General features: G+C 41.4%; 1 protein-coding gene across 1 annotated transcript in view; it reads left to right on the top strand.

The window, feature by feature from the left end:
• Positions 1-22,123, top strand: part of dnah6 (dynein, axonemal, heavy chain 6) — a 74,455-nt gene that overhangs the window by 39,097 nt on the left and 13,235 nt on the right. Inside the window, 26 exon segments of the mRNA XM_029433837.1 lie at positions 451-622; positions 2,234-2,380; positions 2,533-2,606; positions 2,719-2,873; positions 2,954-3,185; positions 3,290-3,442; positions 4,287-4,427; positions 4,947-5,189; positions 5,329-5,496; positions 6,344-6,579; positions 8,093-8,237; positions 8,489-8,605; positions 8,880-9,003; positions 11,567-11,763; positions 12,196-12,399; positions 13,890-14,015; positions 14,548-14,712; positions 15,351-15,418; positions 15,699-15,879; positions 16,050-16,229; positions 16,363-16,596; positions 18,617-18,752; positions 18,926-19,098; positions 19,546-19,736; positions 19,868-20,028; positions 20,970-21,058. Of these exon segments, the coding sequence (XP_029289697.1) occupies positions 451-622; positions 2,234-2,380; positions 2,533-2,606; positions 2,719-2,873; positions 2,954-3,185; positions 3,290-3,442; positions 4,287-4,427; positions 4,947-5,189; positions 5,329-5,496; positions 6,344-6,579; positions 8,093-8,237; positions 8,489-8,605; positions 8,880-9,003; positions 11,567-11,763; positions 12,196-12,399; positions 13,890-14,015; positions 14,548-14,712; positions 15,351-15,418; positions 15,699-15,879; positions 16,050-16,229; positions 16,363-16,596; positions 18,617-18,752; positions 18,926-19,098; positions 19,546-19,736; positions 19,868-20,028; positions 20,970-21,058 (4,212 nt within the window).

The following is a 22,123-nucleotide window of genomic DNA, read 5'->3' as shown; positions in this document are numbered from 1 at the left end:
AAAAAAACAAACTAAACGAAATTATAATTTTGCAGCCAGGGCTCTAGATTGAAAGCCTGATATAATAAAATGCACGATTGTTTGCTGTGATGGCCGTGGGATAAGAAATTATGGTTGTAATGGGGAACATTTTCTCTTTAAGTGTATGTGTCTGAGTCTTTATTTTGGCTACACAGTTTATTATAGACTTAATATAGGAGCTGAGGTTAAACCTCTAGAATTAGAAAGAAAAAAAATAAACTCACACCCTTGCCAAAATATATGCCATATGCATAAATACAGCCAAAATGAGATACATAAGCGTGCTCAAAATTACAATCTAAATGCAATGTCAACCAACTTAACCTCATCATGTTGTTCCTAACTGGTTCAGTTAGGAACTCCCCACTCCCCACTATTAATCACACTTAACTCCATCTGTCATGCCCGTTATGATCTCTTTTCCTCCAGGCCATCCTGAGCGGTTTCCTTAGTGAGTTTTCCCAGGCGGTGAAGGACTGTGCCGGTCAGATCGTGGATGCAGCTGTGGAGATTTACAACCGTTTGAGTGTAGATCTGCTGCCCACTCCAGCTAAGTCCCACTATGTCTTCAATCTCAGGGACCTCTCCAAGTGCGTCCAAGGTGAGATTTAAGCACTCGCGCCGGTTGCACACACAGCCATGCACACAAACAGATCATCTCTTTTGACACCGAGTGCTCTTCAAAAAACAGTTGCAGTCGTCACGACTGGTAACGACTAGCAGCCCTGAGCCCAGTTCACAGGGCCGTTGGGAGAATTGATGCTATTACAGCATCTACGCTAACCTCTTTGGGAGCCGCTATCGTTGTTTTGATCGAACAGCGAACAGTCGCTTCTTAGTGTCGTGTCACACACCTGAACTACGGCCGTAACTGTCAGTAGCTCATCTCAGGAATGAAGAAAGCTGATTGGTCCGGGCACTGAGGTTTGGACACTGATGAGATCCAGCCACTGTGCAATGTAATGGAGGTCTTTCCCCACAAAAAGAAAAAAAGAAAATAATGATGCAATTTTCAGCAATTTGACTTTCAAAGACTTTTGCCGGATTTCTTTTTTTTTTTTTTTTTTTACTAAACTTCAGTTTTTGTAGCTCATTAATCTCCCATATTAGCCAAGTGTAGAATTATGTATGTTTACCTTAATGGCAGCTTTTTTCAAAAAGGGGTTTATCCCCCCGGCTTGAATGGGCAGGGTGCGTCTGATGCATATCACTAAAACACAGGAAGAGGAATAAGGTGTTCAGCAAAAAGGGTGCAGCCAGATGTGCATGCATGTGCAGTATATTGTATCCAGAATATTTTTTTTGTTTTCCACATTCAACCTTCAAATGCCTTCAATTTGTGATTTGAATTGATCAGTGGGTTGGTTTGTAGGTGAAACTTTCATTTCCCCTCGCAAGTGATTGGATGATTAATTATGCATTTATATGTTTAGTATTTGACACATGTTTTGCACACGCACACATCATGTACACTCTCTCCTCAACAGCACACACTCAACTTCACTGCAAGATACAGAGAGTGTCTAAATGTTTGTACGTCCGCACCTTGGGGCACAGCTATGATTGATCTCTCCAAGCAACATAACCAACATTTTCTTCAAGCTGTGTCTGAGCTTCATACTCCCAAATCGACCTCACCATCTTCACCCCCTCTCCCTCTTTCCCCCTCTGCCTCCCTCCCTCTCTTCCTTTACCCTGCAGGCATCATTACAGCACGAAGATGAGCTGAAGTGACTTCTCCGTCTGCTTTCTGTTCACCACTTGTTCAACATAGCTAGAGTGCATTACTCAAACCCACAGCTCCCTTTAGCCATACATACTGCTTGGTGAGGGGTAATAAACTGACACCCTCTCTTCCCATTGTCTTATATCGCTGACTTCACATTGCCTCTCAGTACACAATATCTTCTTCTGTTTGTTTGTTTACTACATATCAACAGTTATCTTCATATGGCTCTGATTTAGCAGTTTGCAAAACTTAAGGTTTGTTTATAACAATGTGCTATACGTTCTGTATACAGTGTATACACAGTTTCCACAAGGTGAGCAGTAGGAACATATTGTAGATTTTTCAGATACACTTATATGATATATATATATAATGTAATATACATTATATATAAAATGTCCGTTGCTCCTATATATTATGCATTTATAATAAATAAAACTGAACACTTCTCCTTCTCAAATTATTCCCTCTCTCGATGTCCAGGTATACTGCAGTGTGAGCCGAGTCAAGTGAGAGACAAGAACCAGATCTTCCGTCTCTTCTGCCACGAGTGTCAGCGAGTGTTCCACGACCGACTTATTAACAACCAAGATAAAACCTATTTCAACACCATCGTCTCTGAGATGGCCGGTAAGAACTCGTTCCAACGTTCCAAAAACTCACTTTCATAATGCACAAACGTTGAGCATCATGTTTGAATCATGCACTTGTTGCGCTTCTAAGTGTCCCATTTTGTTAATTTATTTAGCCTTTTTTGCATTACCTCTCTTTCCATCTGCCAGGCAAATATTTTAGCATTCACTTGGAGCCCTCATACTTTGTCACTCAGCCCATCATATTTGGGGACTTCATCAAGGTCTGATTCTCTCTTCTGCTTGATACATTCAGAAAACATTAGATGTCTATGTTTACACTGAATTACCTCACAAACACGTATGTATTCTCTCTCCATCTGATAATCCCCGTAGGTGGGTGCAGAGAAAGAAGAGCGTCTGTATGAGGATCTGACAGACATGGATAAGATTCAGACTGTTCTCCAGGACTACCTCGATGATTACAACATGACCTTCTCCAAGGAGACCAAGCTGGTTTTCTTCCAAGACGCCGTCGAGCACGTTTCCAGGTATGCGTGCTCGCACCACTGAATTGCCAGATTGTTTTGTAAACACAACATTATTCATTATATTATTTTTCATCTTTTAGGATTTCCCGTATGATTCGCCAGGAGAGAGGCAATGCCCTGCTAGTGGGTGTGGGAGGTACAGGCAAGCAGTCGCTCACTCGCTTGGCATCCCACATGTGCGGGTACCGCTGCTTCGAGATCGAGCTGAGCCGAGGCTACAACTACGACAGCTTCCACGAGGACTTGAGGAGGCTCTACAAGATGGCTGGTGTGGAGGGCAAGGATATGGTGTTCCTCTTTACGGATACTCAGGTAATAGGGAAGCACTTGGCTGATATGAAAGTAATACACATTTGCATGTACATTGTTTTTTCTAAGTATGTTTGGAGGTGTCCACTCTGTGTTTCCTGTTGTAGATTGTGGTGGAGGGATTTTTGGAGGATATCAACAACATACTGAACTCTGGCGAGGTGCCCAACCTTTTTGAGAAAGATGAGCTGGAACAGGTGCTAGCTGCCACCCGCCCTAAAGCCAAAGAGGCTGGAATCAGTGAGGAGAACAGGGATGAGGTACACAGACACAAACCTTTGCTGTAGAAACTATACATCATTCAGGAAGAAAGGATGTAGCACAGTATATATCTACCCCATGTGCAAGCAATGGGTTATGTGCCAGACTATGTCTTGGCCTGGCACAGTAACACAAAGGGTCCTCTCAGAAAGATATGAATTAACTGTAAAATATTATTACATATAGCCACTTGACGTTTACGATAAAATCAGTAGATGATCCGCATTAAAAGCAGTCAGCAGTCAAAAGAAGATCATTCAGAACTTGAGGCAAAATACTTTTTTCGTCTTAAACCTTCACATGTCTCCACTGACGTAGAAAAGAGAAAATAAGAACAGAGTAGAAACCTTGAGATGCTGCTGCCGTGTTTATTAATGTATGATATGGTACTATTTTTTTATATTTTTACTTTATTTTAATTATTAATGTTATCGTTATTCAGTGTGTTTATGCGTTCTATGTATTCTGTTATATATTTCATTTTTACCATTACGTGTAAAAAAGTGTTTTATTTTCTTATTTAATATTAATTATGGCATTCTATCCCTGCTATTATGTTCATTCTATATCTTTTTTCCATTTTCTGTAAAGCAAGCTGTGCAGTTGCTATACAAATAAAATGTATTATTATTATTATTAATAAGAAGAACTTGCATATCATTTCAGAAACAACACACATACACAGTGTTTCCCACAAAGGGCCAATACAGCCATAGAGTCTGGGCAAGAGATAGTCAGTTAAAGTCAGTGCCTCCAAGCGAGCTGTAAGGAAACATCAGTGTGTGTGTGTGTGTGTGTGTGTGTGTGGGTGTGGGTGTGGGTGTGGGTGTGTGTGGCCCTCAGGTGTTCCAGTATTTCATCTCTCGTGTCCGGGAGAAGCTGCACATCGTGCTGTGCATGAGTCCCGTCGGCGATGCCTTCAGGTCCCGCTGTCGATTGTTTCCTTCACTGGTTAACTGCTGCACCATTGACTGGTTTGTGCAGGTATGTTGAGATAGCTCTCATTTCTCTGACCACTATATAATTATTCTGCATAGAAGAATATGAATACCATTTTCTAACTGGTGCACACAGGTTATAGGGATGATCTGTATGTTTGTTAGGATGTATTCATTTCCTTGTCTGGAACAGTCTACAGCACCATTCTTCTTTTAATCTCTCAAAAAGTCCTTTCTTTGCTCCACTCCACTGAAATCATTTTCCACCGCATTGTTTTTCCTTTTCCAACTGTCCTCTCTCTCATCCACCATTCTCCTCTCATGCTTTTGTTCAGGATTGTAGTTTATGGCTTTCTTTACATGTGTCTCCAATAATGTCCTTTGTTACCATATAGAAGTTGTGGAAGCTTGTATTTTGCATCTTTATTGAAAGTCTTTATAATTGCATTTTGTAAATGATGTATGACTTTCTATTGCTGTTCTGTTGAATCCCTGTGCAAATAAAACAAAAGGTAAAATGAAGCTCTATATCTTTGCCCACACTCTGTTACGCCGCGGTGCCCAGTGGCCTCGTGAGGCGCTGCTCTCCGTCTCGCAGGCCTTCTTCCAGAATGTGGACTTTGGCAGCGCGGAGCTGAAGCAGAGCTTCTCAGCCATGTGCGTGGAGATACATGTTAGCGTCACTGACATGGCTGAGCGCTTCTACTCCGAGCTGAGACGCAGATATTACACCACGCCTACATCCTACCTGGAGCTCATCAACCTCTACCTGTCCATGCTAGAGGACAAGAGACGGCAGCTAATTCTTGTAAGTCCGACCATCTACAAGCAATGTCTCAGTACAAGTGATTAGTTGTCATGATAAATCTTTTTTCCTTATGTTGTTGATAAAGTCTGCAAGTACAATCTGCATAACATACCTTTGTGTGGGGGTGTTTTGTTTAAAGGCCAAGGATCGTGTAAAGAACGGTCTGACCAAACTGCTGGAGACCAATGAGCTTGTGGACACAATGAAAGTGGACCTGTCTGCTCTGGAGCCAGTCCTGAAACTAAAATCCATCGATGTTGATGCCCTCATGGAGAAACTGGCTGTAGACCAGGAGAGCGCTGACGAGGTGTGTACGCGTGTGTGTCTGCGTACGCTCGTTTGTGTGGGAGAGAGTGAGGTAGTATTAACACAGAATTTGAACACAGATCTGTCTATTGTTTCCTATAAGGTGCTGCTAAAGCACGACACTCTTATCTCATTGATTTAGTGTATGATGGAGGAAACATTCAGATGCTTTACTTGAATTGAAAATGTTATTTAAGTAAGAGTATGTACTCAATGCAGAACAATGTCCCCTGTGACTGTTATACAATTATGTATTATATCATTAGATTATTATTACGTATGTATTCATGTAAAAGCAGGATTTCACTGCTTATTTTTAACTATTTTGTATCTGACTGCAACTGATGATTATTTTCATTATGGATTAATCTGCTGATTATTTTCACCATTAATCGATTACTTGTTTAATTTCTAAATAATGATAAATGCCTTCACAATTATGCAAGTGACACTTTTGTTTTTGTTTCGTCCAACCAACAGTTCAAACCTCAAAAATTTATTTTTAGAAAATACACTAAAATGATAAAAAAAGTTGAGAAGTTGAAACCATGACACGTTTTGTTTGAAAAACAACTTAAACAATTATCAGAAAAAGTTCTTCTTATAGTCAAACTCTTCATGTGTTTTCTGTGCAAAACTCTTACTAGTTACTAAAGTTGTCAGTTAATTGGAGTGGACTAAAACCTACAATATTTCCTTCTGAAATGGAGTAGAAGTAGACGGTGGCATGAAAAGAAAAGACTCAAGTAAAGTACAAGTATCTCAAAAACAGTTCTTGAGTAAATGTACTTAGTTACATTCCACCTCTATGTAAGTGTATGTCTTATGCACAAATATCTATTCCACAGGTGCGTAAAGTAGTGACGGAGGACGAGGCTTTGGCCAAGTTCAAAGCTGAAGACACCCAGGCTATAGCCGATGATGCCCAGAGGGACCTGGATGAGGCCATGCCAGCCCTGGAGGGGGCCAATCAGGCCCTTAGTTCTCTCGACAAGGCTGACATCTCTGAGATCAAGGTGTTCACCAAACCCCCAGACCTCGTCATGACCGTCATGGAGGCCGTCTGCATCCTGCTCAACTACAAGTGAGTGTGCTCCTCTCTCTCTCTCTCTAAAAACAACCTTTTCTTCCTCAAAGATTAGAGAAGTGTCTCCGCCTCTCTTTCTCAGCTGATATATTCCATTGTTAAATTAATTTCTCATTAATTATCCTAACATTTAATTTGAGAAGTAAATGCGTCGGATGGGATTTTTCTTTTTATAATTAAGTCAAAAGAGCATGTAGGACATACCTGACTTTAACGCTCATTTCTATATGATGTGTGTTTCTTTTGCTCAGCAGAATTGATTTAATTCAACTCTAATGACATATGGTCATCTAAAAACAGTGTGTAATTCTGTCGAATCAAAACAAAATACTGGTATGCATACTCAATCCAATATGTGACTACAAATAAATAAAATACCAAACAGGAAAATGTTGTCTTTGTCACATAAAAAGATCCCATTGATGGTAATGATCCATCATTATAATCACAGTCATCACTCTCGCCACCTTCATCAACTCATTGTATTTGATATCTATCTATATATATATGTGTAATTATTTTCGCATTCATTTTAGCAATTCCAAAAGTGATTATCGGTATAATCACAATCTCCTCTGTTGTTTTGCAGTCACTCTGTTAAATGTATGAGATTGGGGCCTATTCATTTAATCCCACACATTTAGTAGTCAGCACTCGCAGGGATTACTCCACCATCTCATGACTCAGCAGTCAACCCTGAAATGCAATCATTTATTAATCTAGTTATCGCTGCACTAAATCCAATCCTTCCCAATATATAATTTACTTTAAAGGGATAGCTCAGATTTTTTGGAGTGAGGTTATATGAGCTTCTTATCTATGGTCAGTAAGTACATGGTCGTCAGCAAAATGTATTTTAGCCACCTAAAAAAATCAATATCAGTTAAAGTGTACGCTTTATTTAGAATATTCTCAGCGTTTACCTTGCTGTCTGACAGCCCTTTCCATTATCTATGCTGTTTTAAACCAGTCATTTAACCTCACAGCACCTTCTGTGTTCTGCGAGGGAAAATTACAGTTTTTGTCAAAAGAGTCTGGTGGCTTTTGAATCTAATGACTATCCATTTAATATTTTCACACCCGCTGTTTTTGCCAGCGGCACACTAGTACTATGTAGAACTCTATCTGAGGGAAACACTATGACAAGTAATATGAATATAAATATATCTGTTGATTGATTGGACTTCTTGTTCGGGGTTGTGATGTTAATGTTAACTGTTAGTCACATGACCTACAGTAGTTTACGTCACCATGTGCTTTGATCATTTGTAACTAGTGGTTCATTCTTATTTCATGGATAGCAATTGACAGTTCCAGGGTTAGGGTTTGTTAACTCATGCACCGTGTACTGTAAATCTGTAACAACCCATCACATTTAAATTCATAATCAGTTTAAATATTTTTTTTTAACAGATTTCTGTCCCCATATGATATAGCCAACACATATTAATTAATATTAGGCTTCTTCTTAGCTTTTCTTAACTCCTCACTAATGCCTGTCTTCTTACAGACCCGACTGGCACGGTGCCAAGCAATTACTGGGTGACGCCAATTTCCTCAGGCGTCTGACAGACTATGACAAGGACAATATCAAGCCTCAGATCCTGCTGAAGCTGCAAAAATATGTCAACAACCCTGATTTCATACCTGAGAAGGTCTGTTTGGATTTCATGTCAAACACCAATAAACCAACAGATTATGTTTTGTGTTGACATTGGAGTTCAAACATGTTGGTTGTTTCGAAAGTGCCGGAGTTGGAATGGAAATGATGGCATTATGGTCGTATGTACATTGGATATGTAGACTTTGTGATGCCATACGTTATGTCAATACTTTATGGAACATAACACAATGTGCTTCGATATCTGCTACTTGGTGAAATTCCTTATTGTGTTGCTGCTTTTAGGTGGAGAAAGTATCCAAAGCCTGCAGATCAATGTGCATGTGGGTCAGAGCCATGGATCTTTACTCCAAAGTCCTCAAAGAAGTCGGCCCCAAGAGAGAAAAACTGGCCAATGCGCAGGTCAGTTACATACAGCAGAGTGCAGCATGCATAAGGTTTCAGGTTTCAATCATAGTACAATTTAATGCAATGCTCTTTAAATACTTGTGCTTTAAAACCCATCTGTGTTTATTACAATCAAAACAATCTTCCACTAAACACTAATCCATTCTCCAGTCTCATTTAGGAGCACCCTGCATACATTGAACCAAATAATAAGAATACAAATTGGACTAAATGGTTCATTAATGGTATTTTTCTCTGTCCCTTTTCCCCTCTATTCCAACCCATTCAGGGGGAGCTGGATGCGACTATGGCAACCCTCAGGGAGAAGCAACAAAAGCTCCAGGAGGTGGAGAACCAGATCCAAGTCCTCCAGGATCAGTTTGAAAGCAGCGTAAACGAGAAGGAGGAATTGGGTAAGGGGTGTGCCCTTTATGTGTTACCACTTTTAACCCTTGTGTACTGAGATTGTTGGTTTTCTCATTTTGCAATCATTTTGGGCTGTGTTTATGCATATGGCATTCATTTTGGCAAGGGTGTGATTTTGAATTTCACCCTCAGCTCCTATAATAAGTACCGTAATTTTCGGACTATAAGCCGCACCTGACTATAAGCCGCAGACGCTAAATTGACTGATGTGTACATATATAAGACGCACTGGACTATAAGCCGCAGGTTTTTAAAATATTTTATTAACATATAACATATAACATAGCATAACATATAACATAACATATATTACGTTCGTGCACAGAGGGGATTCATTAATTCTCATCTTCTTCCTGCGTACTAAAACCACCAAAGTCCTCATCTTCAGTGTCGGAAACTAACAGGCTCAGGGTGGCTTCGTCAGCCACTCTCCTCTCTCTTTCGATGTTGCTCTCAAAACCAACAAACTCCTCTTCATCACTGCCGGAATCGAACAGCCTCTGAAATGCCTCAGCTGTGGCAGCGTCCTCCTCTTCATCACGCAGCATTCCAGCCTTTCGGAACCCGTTGGTGATCGTGGATGTTTTAATACTCCTCCACGCTGTCAGGATCCACTCGCAAACTTGAGCGAAAGTTGCTTTTCGCATGCGACCAGTTTTGGTGAAGGATTTGTCGCCACTAGTCATCCACGCCTCCCACTGAGCGCGTAGTGCCACTTTGAACGCACGATTGACACTGATGTCGAGTGGCTGCAGATGCTTCGTTGTGCCCCCAGGAATCACAACTGGAATGGAGTTTGTGCTCTTGATGGCTGCTTTAACTGAATCCGTTATATGGGCCCTCATGCTGTCCAAAACGAGCAAAGCTTTTTCTTTGCGAAAGTATCCTCCAGGGCGCTTGACGTAGCACTCATTCAGCCACTCCTTCATTACGCTTTCCAGCATCCACCCTTTCTTGTTAACTTTAAAAGATATGCCGTTTGGGATCTTTTCTTTTGGCATTGTAATCCGCTTAAAAATCACCATTGGCGGAAGCTTTAATCCAGATGCTGTGCAGCCAAGAACACAAGTGAAATTCGTTCTCTCGTGGCCAGTGGTTCTCAACGTGATGGACGACTCACCTTTCTTGTTAACAGTCCTAGTGAGAGGCAGGTCAAACGTCAAAGGCACTTCATCCATATTTATGATCTGGTCCGGTCCGATGGAATATTCCTATATCTTTCTTTGTGTGAATTCGCCGAAGTTTGTTATTTTTTCCTGGTAGTCGGGAGGGAGTTGCTGACACACAGTCGTCCGCGCCCTGATGGACAGTCCCTTTCGCCTCATAAATCGGAAACACCAGGATGGTCCACCTCTAAAATGTTCAATTTTCATTTCGGTGGCGACTGTTTTGGCTTTCAGTCGGATCTGCACGGTGGAAACACCTCGGCCGTCTGTTCTCTGTGTGTTCACCCAATCTTCAAGAAAGTCTTCAAGTTCGGGCCATCGGCTTTTGTTACCTCTGAAAGCTTTTTTTGACTTTTTGCATTGAGACAGTTCTTCCCGCTGGCGTCTACAACGTCTCACCATTGCCTCATCGATGCCAAGGGTACGTGCAGCAGCTCTATTTCCTCCGTTTACTGCCAGATTTACTGCCTTTAACTTAAAAGCTGCATCATATGCATTTCTACGTTTTTTTTCCATAATGAGGGTGTCTCACAAACTGTCTCACTCTCGTAATGTCCGTCTGTCTCTCGTACCACTCGCGGTTCCACTTTTACTTTTGCTACTTTTCGCGCTCTTTCCCGGCATCCGGTGGACTGTAACCAGTAAAATCCATAGATTTAGGAATTCCCCTAGTGGCCGATAGGTGTAAAAATCCATAGATAAGCCGCACCGTTATATAAGCCGCAGGGTCGAAAAATGGGGAAAAAGTCGCGGTTTATAGTCCGGAAATTACGGTATATAATAAACTGTGTGGCCAAAATGCAGACAGTCAGACCCTCAAAGAGAAAAGCGTTGCCATTGAAACCCATTAAAACCACAATTGTTGATCCCACGGCCAGTACAGCATAACACATGCATTCTATTATATCAGGCTTTCTTTATGAAATACAACAGTGGCATTATGTAAACAATATTGCATTTAAAGGGTTACACATCTGAATGTGTGTAACACCTATTGATGATCAGGACTGAAACATATTAGTTAACATATTCAACTCAGTCAAAATGTAAAAATAATATTACTATGCCATTTTATGCCAAATTCTTAGACTCAGACAGGTATGTCCTCTCAGGAAATCAGAGCCACTTTGTTAAATGGGGTCACAGGGGTTAAACTCTCCCTGAGCTTTAAACTGCCCATGTGCTGTATATTTTATATGAGATTCTCTAGAGATGGAGAACATTTTTCCAAACAGTTCTCACTTACATTTCTGAAATCTCTTTCAGTATTCAAGGAGGTTTTAATACCCATTGGTATAAAAAAAAAAAAAGAGTCTGCCAGCATTTACATTGCTAATATTCTTCTTTCCTCCTTCTCTTTGTGACCCCTCATCTTTCCTCAAAGTAAACACCATGGCTCTGACACAGGCTCGGTTGACCAGGGCAGGGAAGCTAACGTCTGCTCTCGGTGATGAACAAGTACGCTGGGAAGAAAGCGTTGCGTTGTTTGAGCAAGAGATCATCAACGTTGTGGGGAATGTCTTTATTGCAGCTGCTTGTGTGGCCTACTATGGAGCGTTCACTTCCCAATACAGACAGCTGGTAGGTACCGTGCGATGAGGTGCATTTCCGAGCGTTTAGAACCTTTTGTTATGCAGAATGGACAACTTGTAGGTTCAGTATGAGCTTACATCGTGTTGTAATACAGTGTTACAGTGTAGTGTGCATACAAATGAAAATTAGGCTTAATTGTTATTGTCTTATTACATTATTGTTCTTCTGCTTTGAGATGCAATTCCCAGAACAGAAAAGATACATGGCAATGGCTCTGAACTTAATCTCTTTTTATTATTAAAACACAAAAGTGCAGCGATCAAATCAATGATTAAGAAAGAAGAAACATTATTCGACATGCAGGATCCAAAAACACAAGAGGTTTAAATCAAACCTTCTCAAACCAACCATCTTTCAAAGAAAACAACCAAAGAAAAATATTTATGCATTATTGCATGTGTGTTTGCCCCCTTTCCCCAGCTAATTGACCAGTGGATAATACAGTGCCAGGAACTAAACATCCCCATCAGTTCCAGCTTCAGCCTGATCAACATTCTGGGTGACCCATTCGTCATCCGCCAGTGGAACGCGGAGGGTCTTCCTCGTGACACCGTCTCTACGGAGAACGGGATCCTGGTGACCGAGGGCCGCCGCTGGCCTCTTATGATCGACCCGCAGGATCAGGTGAACTAGGAACGGGGATATAAGGCAGCATATTGAGTGTGTTTCAGGCGGGGATTGATTTGAGCACTTCCATTTTACATGTATCTGTTTAGTTACTACTACTACTCACTACTGTCATATTACTGTCATTATTACAAAAGTGAAAAATATTATATTCCACAAATTCCTTGGATTTCTGGATTCAACCATAGACTGTCTATAAGAAGTAGACTCAGCCACCGTGACGTCACCCATTGATTTGTGGACTACTGCTGGAAGCCTTGAGTTTGGCATTTTGGCTGTCTCCATCTTGTTTTTTTGACACCAGTAGTGACCATATTTGGCCAAAAGGATGGAGCTGGGGAAGCTAACACAGCTTGGTTAGCGAGGTGTATTCCGTAACTCAAGTGAACTCTGAAATTAATTGGGATGCTAATTTTGGCTAACATTACTTTTCGGAAAAAAGGAACAGCCATGCTTGGAGTGTATTTTAGTATACCCAAATGCAGAACAACGATGTGGCAGCAACGATGTGGCAGCAACGGCGTAGTAGCGACATGTCAATCAAAAGGTAGCCACGCCCTAAAGCTGACTCAGCTTTATCATCTCCTCTAAATAGGACCATCATTTACAAAATTAACATTATAATAAATCAAGTGACATAGAGTTCTTTACTATGGTGAGTGGATTCGCCCCCTGCTGGCTGTTAGTGAGAATGCAGGTTCAAGGCACTTCCGCATTGGCGTCACTTTTCAGCCCCGGAGGTTGCCCCTTGGACTTAACACATTGACTACATGGCTGCAGTACCAGTGCAAGGAACAGAAAAAATCTCTCTCAAAATAGAACTTCTTGTCAGACTCGATCAGAGACAAAGTCACGGACTGGCCCCTGCCCCGGGAGACACACACACACACACACACACACACACACACACACACACACACACACACGCACACACACAAACACAAACCACACACCACACCACACACACACACACACACACACACACACACACACAGTTCCCTGCTTCCCCACACATATGGGACACAAATCAGCTCACTCAGTCTTACAAACAGAATGGAAATATTGTCACAGCCTCAGTTTTGAAGACTCAATTCAGCTTACTGTTCCATGTCTTCTCCACTATTGACAAGTCCAATCTTCTTTCCTGTCATGTTTAAGCTTTTTTTGTCTTCTCCTCCATCCCTGTAACTCTGTCCGCTGTGATTTTTATGAGTGCAGCTGCTCTTTCTTGCATTACATGGACAGAGGGATGCAGATATGCTTCTGGCAAGCTGTTTGTGTACCCTCCCATGTTTAATTGTCCTTAACAAATTCACTGTAGAAGATGTGTTGGTTACATAAAACTTGATCACATACAGTTTTGTTATGTTTTTTGACCGCTGCGCTAATGTTGCTACAGTCTCCCTTTATCACGTCCTAACGTTAATTCTTATCGTAGACAAATGTTGTAAACAGGCCTTTTTTTATCATATTTCTTTCACCCTCAGGCCAACCGATGGATCCGCTCCAAGGAGGCCAAGCATGGTCTGAAGGTGATCAAGCTGACAGACCCAAACTTTCTTCGTACACTAGAGAACGCCATACGCATGGGCATGCCTGTCCTGCTGGAGGAGGTAGGAACACACATAAACATTTTATACCTTTTTTTATACTTTCACTAGCTGTATGTGTATGTATATATACTGTGTTATTACTTTACTCTTGTACTTATACATTACATTTTACATTTACTACATTCCTGTTTATATTCAGGATATTCATTTGCAATTGCTGTCTAATTTATATGACTTTATTTTATATTTTATTCATGTCAAATGTTATTCCATGTCCATTATTTTATGTTTAGACTCTCATTTTGCATACATATTTAATTAGCATTGTTGCTCTATGTAATTGGTGTGCATATGATAAATAAAGAACGTGAAACATGTTTGAGCATAAAGGAGGTGATTTATGGTAAAATGCTATTTCATAAGTCATTTGGGCAGTGTGCACATTGTGTGCCCATTTACTTCCATTGATTTGACATGGATTGGTGTGTGTGTGTGTGTGTGTGTGTGTGTGTGTGTGTGTGTGTGTGTGTGTGTGTGTGTGTGTGTGTGTGTGTGTGTGTGTGTGTGTGTGTGTGTGTGTGTGTGTGTATAGATAAAGGAGACCGTAGATCCAGCTCTGGAGCCCATCCTGCTGAAGCAGACATTTGTGGCTGGTGGACGGACATTGATCCGACTCGGAGACTCCGATATCGACTACGACAAAAACTTCAGGTTCTATATGACCACCAAGATGGCCAACCCACATTACCTGCCAGAGGTACATAAAGGACAGCACACACACTGCATTAGGTTCATCTGGCCTCTGCAGTCGTTTGCTATGGAGTCTTGGATTCGTCTAACACCAACACACCTGCTGTTTGCCTCAAACTGTTTATAACTATGGCAACAAGATATTTATAGGCTTTCTAACCACATATTCTGTGGACTAAAAGAAACAGTAACACAACAGAACTTTTGTGCCCTTGTGCTGGTGCTTGGCTTCCTGTAATGGTATCAACTTTGGTCAGTTTGCTGGTATTGTCGAGATGTCGCCGCCTGCCAGCTCTCCGACTGTGCGCTGGCCTTTTATTTAACACAAGCCCCGGAGAGCAGCAACACAATACGAATGCAAGCTTTTATTCCTCTGTTGATTCAAAGCAGCAGAGCATGAAGGCAGACACTTAGACAACATGAACCCACTTGACAGTGTATAGTCTATAGTTGTTTTGTTGTCAAATACATCAAAGATATAAAGAGACATGGCAGTTTAAATCGTTGTGCAACAGAATGTGTTGTTGCAGCTGCACATGTAGAATCGTGGCGGTTTAAATTGAAGTTTTCACTGTTCGTGTGTGTCTGTGTGTGCTTGTGTGGTTACATATGTGTGTGTGTGTGTGTGTTCCTGTTGCCCTTCAGGTGTGCATCAAAGTTACGATTATCAACTTTACCGTGACCAGGTCCGGCTTGGAGGATCAGCTGCTAAGGTACATACATTCATAGACATATATGGAAAAAGAAAATGTGCCAGGGAGACTCCAGGGAATTGGTCCAAAGTATACTAGAGCATACGGATTTATGGCAACAGACTCTATTAGAAGGCTAACGTTTCAACGTCATCAAATAGTTCTATTACAACTCAGTCATGACTAGTTGCACTTGCCACAATCTCAGACTTTATAATATAGCTAGTGATATTTGTATTTGATTTATTTATTTGACTTTTCTCTCGCCCCATCTTTTCCCAACTCTTCTTTCTGTCCTCAGTGACGTGGTGCGTCTGGAGAGTCCACACCTTGAGGTACAGAGGAATGAACTGATTGTGCGCATCAACGCTGACCGCAACCAGCTGAAGGATATCGAAGATCGCATCCTGAAGCTTCTCTTCACCTCTGAGGGGAATATACTCGACAACGAGGAGCTAGTTCAGACTCTCCAGGAGTCAAAGGTGAAGCTTAGATCAGGCAAAGATCATATGGATGTTTTCATCATCGACAAAGATCATTTCCACTTTGGAATTGTACTGGTTCCACATTTATTCTCTTCTTTTTCGTTGCTATCCCTCTTTCTCTTTTTTTTTTGTGTCTCTTTTTCCTCTCTGCTTCCACCATTCCTCAGGTGACATCAGAGACCATAAAGCATCGTCTGGAGGAAGCAGAGGCCACTGAGCTGATGATCAACTCTGCGAGGGAGCGCTACCGACCCGTGGCCACCCGAGGCTCAATCTTGTACTTTGTCATCGCCAGTCTCTCGGAGATCGATCCAATGTACCAGTTCTCCCTCAAGTACTTCAAACAGGTAAGAGAGTAAGCAGGCTGCATTTTACAAGCCAAAGCTGTTGTAAGGAACATATTATGAAAAGCTCCCATGTAATATCATTATTTTCTTTGCTGTTCAATATCTTTCTGTTCTCTTCCTTCTCCACCTTCAGCTCTTTAACTCCACCATTGAGATGTCAGAGAAGAGCAGCGTATTAGAAGAGCGTCTCCAGATCCTGCTGGACCAGATCCTGCTCAACTCCTACATCAATGTGTCCCGTGGCCTCTTTGAGAAGCACAAGCTTATCTACAGCTTCATGCTGTGCATAGAGATCATGAGGCAGCGTGGCGAGATTTCCGACACCGAGTGGCAGCACTTTCTGAAAGGACCTGCCTCTTTGGAAAAGGTGAGACGGGGAAATTAAGTCAAAAACATTCATGCTCGTAAATTGCTGGTGATGAGAATTGAATTGAATCTATAACCAAGTCGACTGTAGTCAAAGCATTGCTGACAATTGACTGTTATATTTGAAAATAGAGAATGCAGTGTATACTATCATGTGTGAACTAGATAACCTAAAATATGTGTGTTGCCTTATTAATAGTTCAACAGTCATTTAGCTTATTTATTCTGTTGTACTGTGATGTTTTTATAAAGGTGAGGATGGCTCTATCACATAAATAAGGTCATACAAAAAATAAAAACATCTCTGCAAAATATACTGTCAAAGTTAATTAAACTGGCTTCACCAGGTGTGAGAGCAGTGCGTAAGTGGAGTGTACGCACCTCGCAGATCCGCTATACAAATACAAAAAATAGTCTGGTCTTTTATATTAATTTTTTTACACGAGGTGTGCTCGACCATATCAATTTCTTTATTAAACTACCAATTTTCACGAAATGACTTTTTAACTGTCACTGGACCATGGCAGCAACTAAGCAACTGCCAGAACCAGCTGGCAGTTGCTTAGTAACATCTGCAGATGTTAACTTACCCATTTTAAACTAAATTGGTGAACAAGTTCAAGTTGAACAGCGCTGGGTCCAAAAACTGAAGAAGCAATCTCACAAAACCCCAAAACAAATGCACACTGTCCTGTTTTGCCTGTGACTCGCACAACACTACCACGTACTATATGAGCTGCTGCAACAGGCTGCAGAGTTATTGAGAAAGAGAACAGCTGACAGTTTGTACCAGTAAGGAGATTTGACCACTGAAGCCAGAACGAATCGTAACGTATGAAGTTCAATTGCCTGCAGGATACAGATATAACATCCTATTTTTAACTGTGTCATTACCTTTGAAATGAGAAAACAATGATTTTCCCCATATTTTCTGGCTTCCGGGTGTTCTTTTAATGAGAAGAAAAAAGAGAAATGTGTTAGTTTGTTGGCTGGATATTCTTAACTGCAGATAAACAAGGTGCCGTTTTATTTTCCACCCAATAATCCCCCCAGGTTGGCCTGTCTGCAGTATCTTAACTCTCTCCCACTCTTATGTTGGGATTGAGTTGATAGTTGAAAGAAAGTCCTTTGTCACAAAGTGGCAGTTTGTCTCCCTCTCTATCTTGGCCAGCTTATTGCTGAGGAACGACTTGGGGACTGATGGAAACACACTCAGTAAGGGAGAGACAAAAACAACATGTAAGAATATCTGTCAGTGGAGAGGTTGACAAAATAAATATTTCTGTGGAGGAGAGATAAGTGAAGCAGAGTATCTCTGTTTCTCAGCTGTCCAGACAACCTGGATGTAGCATGCTAATAGGCCTCAAGCAATCAGTGGAGAAGCCTCAATACCTCAAGTCAGACATAACACCTGCTGAGGGGCTAAATGAGGTCATCTGATCTCACCTCAGAATAGTGCAACTTGTTTGCATTTCAATGGTTTTCTTTGAATAATCGCCTTTTCTCTCTCTATATTTCTCTATAATTGTTATTTTAATTCATCCCTCTCAAACCCCAGTGGGTCAGAAGGGTATGCAGAAGAGGCACAATTGAAAGAATAAAGCAATAAATAAAAGGACCTTTGAGATTAAGACTAGTCTAGATTTAGATGCAGATCAGTCAGCCGCCCAGGGGAGTATTCCTGTGGTCATCCACCATTTGGCTCTCATTTGCTCGCATTACTAAGGCTGAAGGTGCTGCCTGCCAGCCGTCGTGATCCTCATGTTAATGTTGCCCTTCCTTTCCTCTCTGTCACCTCTGTGTGTCCATCTCCTGTTTCTTCATCCATCATCTACGCTTCACTTGCTCATTTTGAATCCTTTTAATTTTTTCCCAAATCACCATCTCTCATCCGCTACATCTACCTGATTCCTCCTCTTTCTTCTTTACTGCCTCTCTTCTCAAGGTCTGTCTTCCATCTCTTTCCCATCTCCTTCCTTTATGGTTGTAATTGTCTTCTTTTCAATATCTCCCTTTCCCAGGACTATGCCGAACGGCCTGATGTGCCATGGCTAAGTGATTTTTACTGGCAGACATGTTGCGAGCTGGAGGACACACTGCCCTGCTTCAAGGACATCTCCAAGGAGATCACCAGAACCCATATCCACATCGAGCTCGGTAACCCGAACCAAATGAATCGTGTTTCTGCTAAATATAAATAACTAGAATGTAACTAAAACTAGAGGTGTTTGTTTTCCCTGTCAGGCTTAGATATGCTATGATTCTTCTACCACGTCGTGATTTGTATAGAAGTTTTGTGTAGCATTAAATGACAGTCGCCTCTCCTTTAGGACGTTTCCAAGCGTCTATTAATCCGGAGAACTGGGAAGGCTATGCGTCAGAGTTGACTCCTCTCGGGAAGTCCAAAGAGGTGACGCAGGAGAGCGAGATCAGAGGTGACTGGACTGAGCGGCTGGGAGCCTTCCAGAATCTCATCCTCATAAAGAGCTTCCTGGAAGAAAAGGTGAGCTCTGGAGAGATATACATTAAACCTGCAAAACTGTTCTTTTTCTGGCCACTTTTGGGCGGTAGAAACAAGTTGTGTTAACCAACCATAACCGCTGACCGTGTTATATTTTTATTATTTAACCCGGCAAAGATTTTGGCCTTCAGCCCTCAGCTAGACCCGAGGCCAAATTCTTCTTCCTACCTTTGCACGCCCATGGAAAAGCAGACTGGATCTTAGAAAATAGCCTCTCAGTGAAGTGAAGTCCACTGTTGTGAAAAACATCCCATTTACACCTAATTCATTTTATTTCTATTTATGTCCCCATAATGTCACTCACCTTGCATCTGCCAAATGTTCTTTTTACGTCTACTGCTTTCTTTCTTACATTGATGCCTATTCTTTATCTTTTTATCCATAACATTCTCTCTCGGCTGTTTTACTTCCTCCCCCCTCCTTGTCCAGGTGGTGTTTGCAGCAACAGAGTTTGTGATTGTCAGCCTCGGGAAGCAGTTTGTGGAGAACCCTCCGGTAGACCTGGCGAACCTCTACAATGACATGTCCCCTTCCACACCGCTGGTTTTCATTCTCAGCACGGGATCCGACCCCATGGGGGCCTTCCAGCGCTTTGCAAAAGAAAGAGGTTGTCTGGACAGGTGAAGAGCAAAGGATAAACAGAGTATATAAGGTTGGGGTGTTGTGACTAGAATAGAGGTGGATATAGTGCAAACAGGAAGGTGTTTACGCATGATCGCAGGGATATTTCACACCTCTCTCTGTCTCTCAGAGTTGAGTCCATCTCATTGGGTCAAGGCCAGGGGCCGATAGCAGAGAAGATGATCTATGCAGCAGTGAAGAGTGGCAAATGGGTCTTTCTGCAGAACTGTCACCTGGCTGTCTCCTGGATGTTGGCAATGGAGGAGCTCATCAAGACCTTCACTGAGCCTGGTATTACAGCGTTACAACACTCTCATGCAACTACACACATGATCACACAGGGGAAGAGTAGCGTGACTATTTCAGACGTGACTATTTCAGACGTGGCCACCAACCCATGCGTGATTACATTTTGGACTGTTGCGCTGTCTAATTACAGGTGGATTTTAAGACAATGGGCCCCCTGGGCACAGGCATACAGAGAGTCCCACCACCTGTCCTACATAGAAGCAAGACACACAGATTTCATAGTTTTTTTGTTGTTTTTGCTTTCTATCTCTTTGTGGTACTTTTGTGTCTTTTTGTAGTTATTTTTGTCTGTGGGTGTTGAGCCTCTCCTTGTTGTTCTTTTGTGTCTCTTTATTGTCATTTTTTGTGTGTTTGTGGTTATATTGTGTGTCTTTGAGGCTATTTTGTGTCTCTTTATAGTCATTCAGTTTTGCTTTGGAGTCATTTAGTGTCTCTTTGTAATCATTTTGAATCTCTTTGTGGTTGTTTTGCCCTTCCCATTGTTGTTGTGAGTCTTCATGGTCTCTTTTTGTCTCTTTGTTGCTGTTTTATGTTTCTATGTGGTCATTCTGAGTCTCGTTTTGTACTTGTCTCTTTGAGTGACATTCTGTAGGTGAGGGCCAGGGTGGCCTTCACCTACCTGCCAGGTAGAGCTGTTCAGTAATCAATCCATGTGTCTAATGCATGGGGGCCGTGAGCCCAGCTCAATGCAACTTGGGTAAAGAAACACACCAAGTAAATACAGAAAACACGAGCAACATAACACAACAGAGCTTTGGGGGACACAAATGACTAAATCACTGTTGTTTTTTGTGGTTGTTTCCTTGGTTTTCACAGCATTTGTATCATGTAGAATGTTTTTCTGTGTTGCCAGAGACACATTCATTAAATTCTCTTGTCTTTTGTGTATGGCTGTGAATAACGTTCCTTCTGTTCCTGTGCAGACACATCAATCCACGAGAACTTTCGTTTGTTTCTCAGTTCCATGCCGACCAAAGTCTTTCCTGTTACTGTGCTTCAGAACTCTGTCAAGGTAAACACACACACACAGACACAGACACACGCACACACACACACACACACACACACACACACACACACACACAATCTCACTTTAGTTCACTTCATTTCCTTTGAAGACTGCTCTGCAGGACTAATGTTCCCAGGAATAAGAAAGTTGTTGGCTTCACTTCCAATATAAAAAAGGTTTCCTGGTTTGAACAAATTAACAAGTTTAAGTGAGTTCAACACATCAGACTTTTTATGGAAACGTACAGTTGATACTGCATATATTGCATCTGTACAAAAGACTATTAATAATTCATTTCAATACTGCATTGTGTATTCAGGAGAGAGAAGGTTGAAGACAGCTCATTAATTACGATGGTAGTATTCTGAAGCATTACATAATGGCATTGTAGTTGTGTCTGCTGGGAGAAGGGATGTAAGTAATAAAACAAAATGGATGTAATTTGCCTTTCTATAATTGGAAAGTTATGTGACGTATTGCATGCTTTGTAATTTGTTGAACAAAAGGCAGAGCTGCTACGGTCTCCTGAAGAGTGTTACAACATCAGTAAAAAACCGTGTCAGTAATGCCAGGCTGTACAATGAGCCTAAGAAGAAATGTATTTTAATTCCATTTTAAGAACATCTGTATACCTTGTGTTGTCCAACAATCTGTTATAAATATATTACCAAGTCACCTTTAATTGACTTTCTGTTATAGCTGGTTTAAGATGCAACACCTGATATCATCAGTAGCAGTTGGCCAACCTCACTCTGATCCTTTGCATAATAATTCTTCCCATTGTTTATTAAAACCGTGTAAAACATATCCCTATGGTGTAGTTAGAACAACACATGTGAATGCAGCCTTAGGTTTGTTCTGTCTCCAGTGAAAGAAATTGCGTTGGCGGCTAATTTATCTTGTTCTTGGGAGGAAAAACATCAGTGTGTGATATATTTTTACATGTGTGCATTTACACTTTAAAACAGACGTTTGGAACAATAATCCATAATTGCTTTTCCTTTGGTGTATGCTGCTGTGAAATGATCATCAAGCGTTATTTACTAATTCAAGTAATTTTGAGAATTT

Source organism: Cottoperca gobio, chromosome 1, assembly GCF_900634415.1.
Source record: "Cottoperca gobio chromosome 1, fCotGob3.1, whole genome shotgun sequence".
Taxonomy (NCBI): Eukaryota; Metazoa; Chordata; class Actinopteri; order Perciformes; family Bovichtidae; genus Cottoperca; species Cottoperca gobio.
Note: the sequence above shows the minus strand (reverse complement) of the source record. Positions and strands in the feature narration are given on the sequence as shown.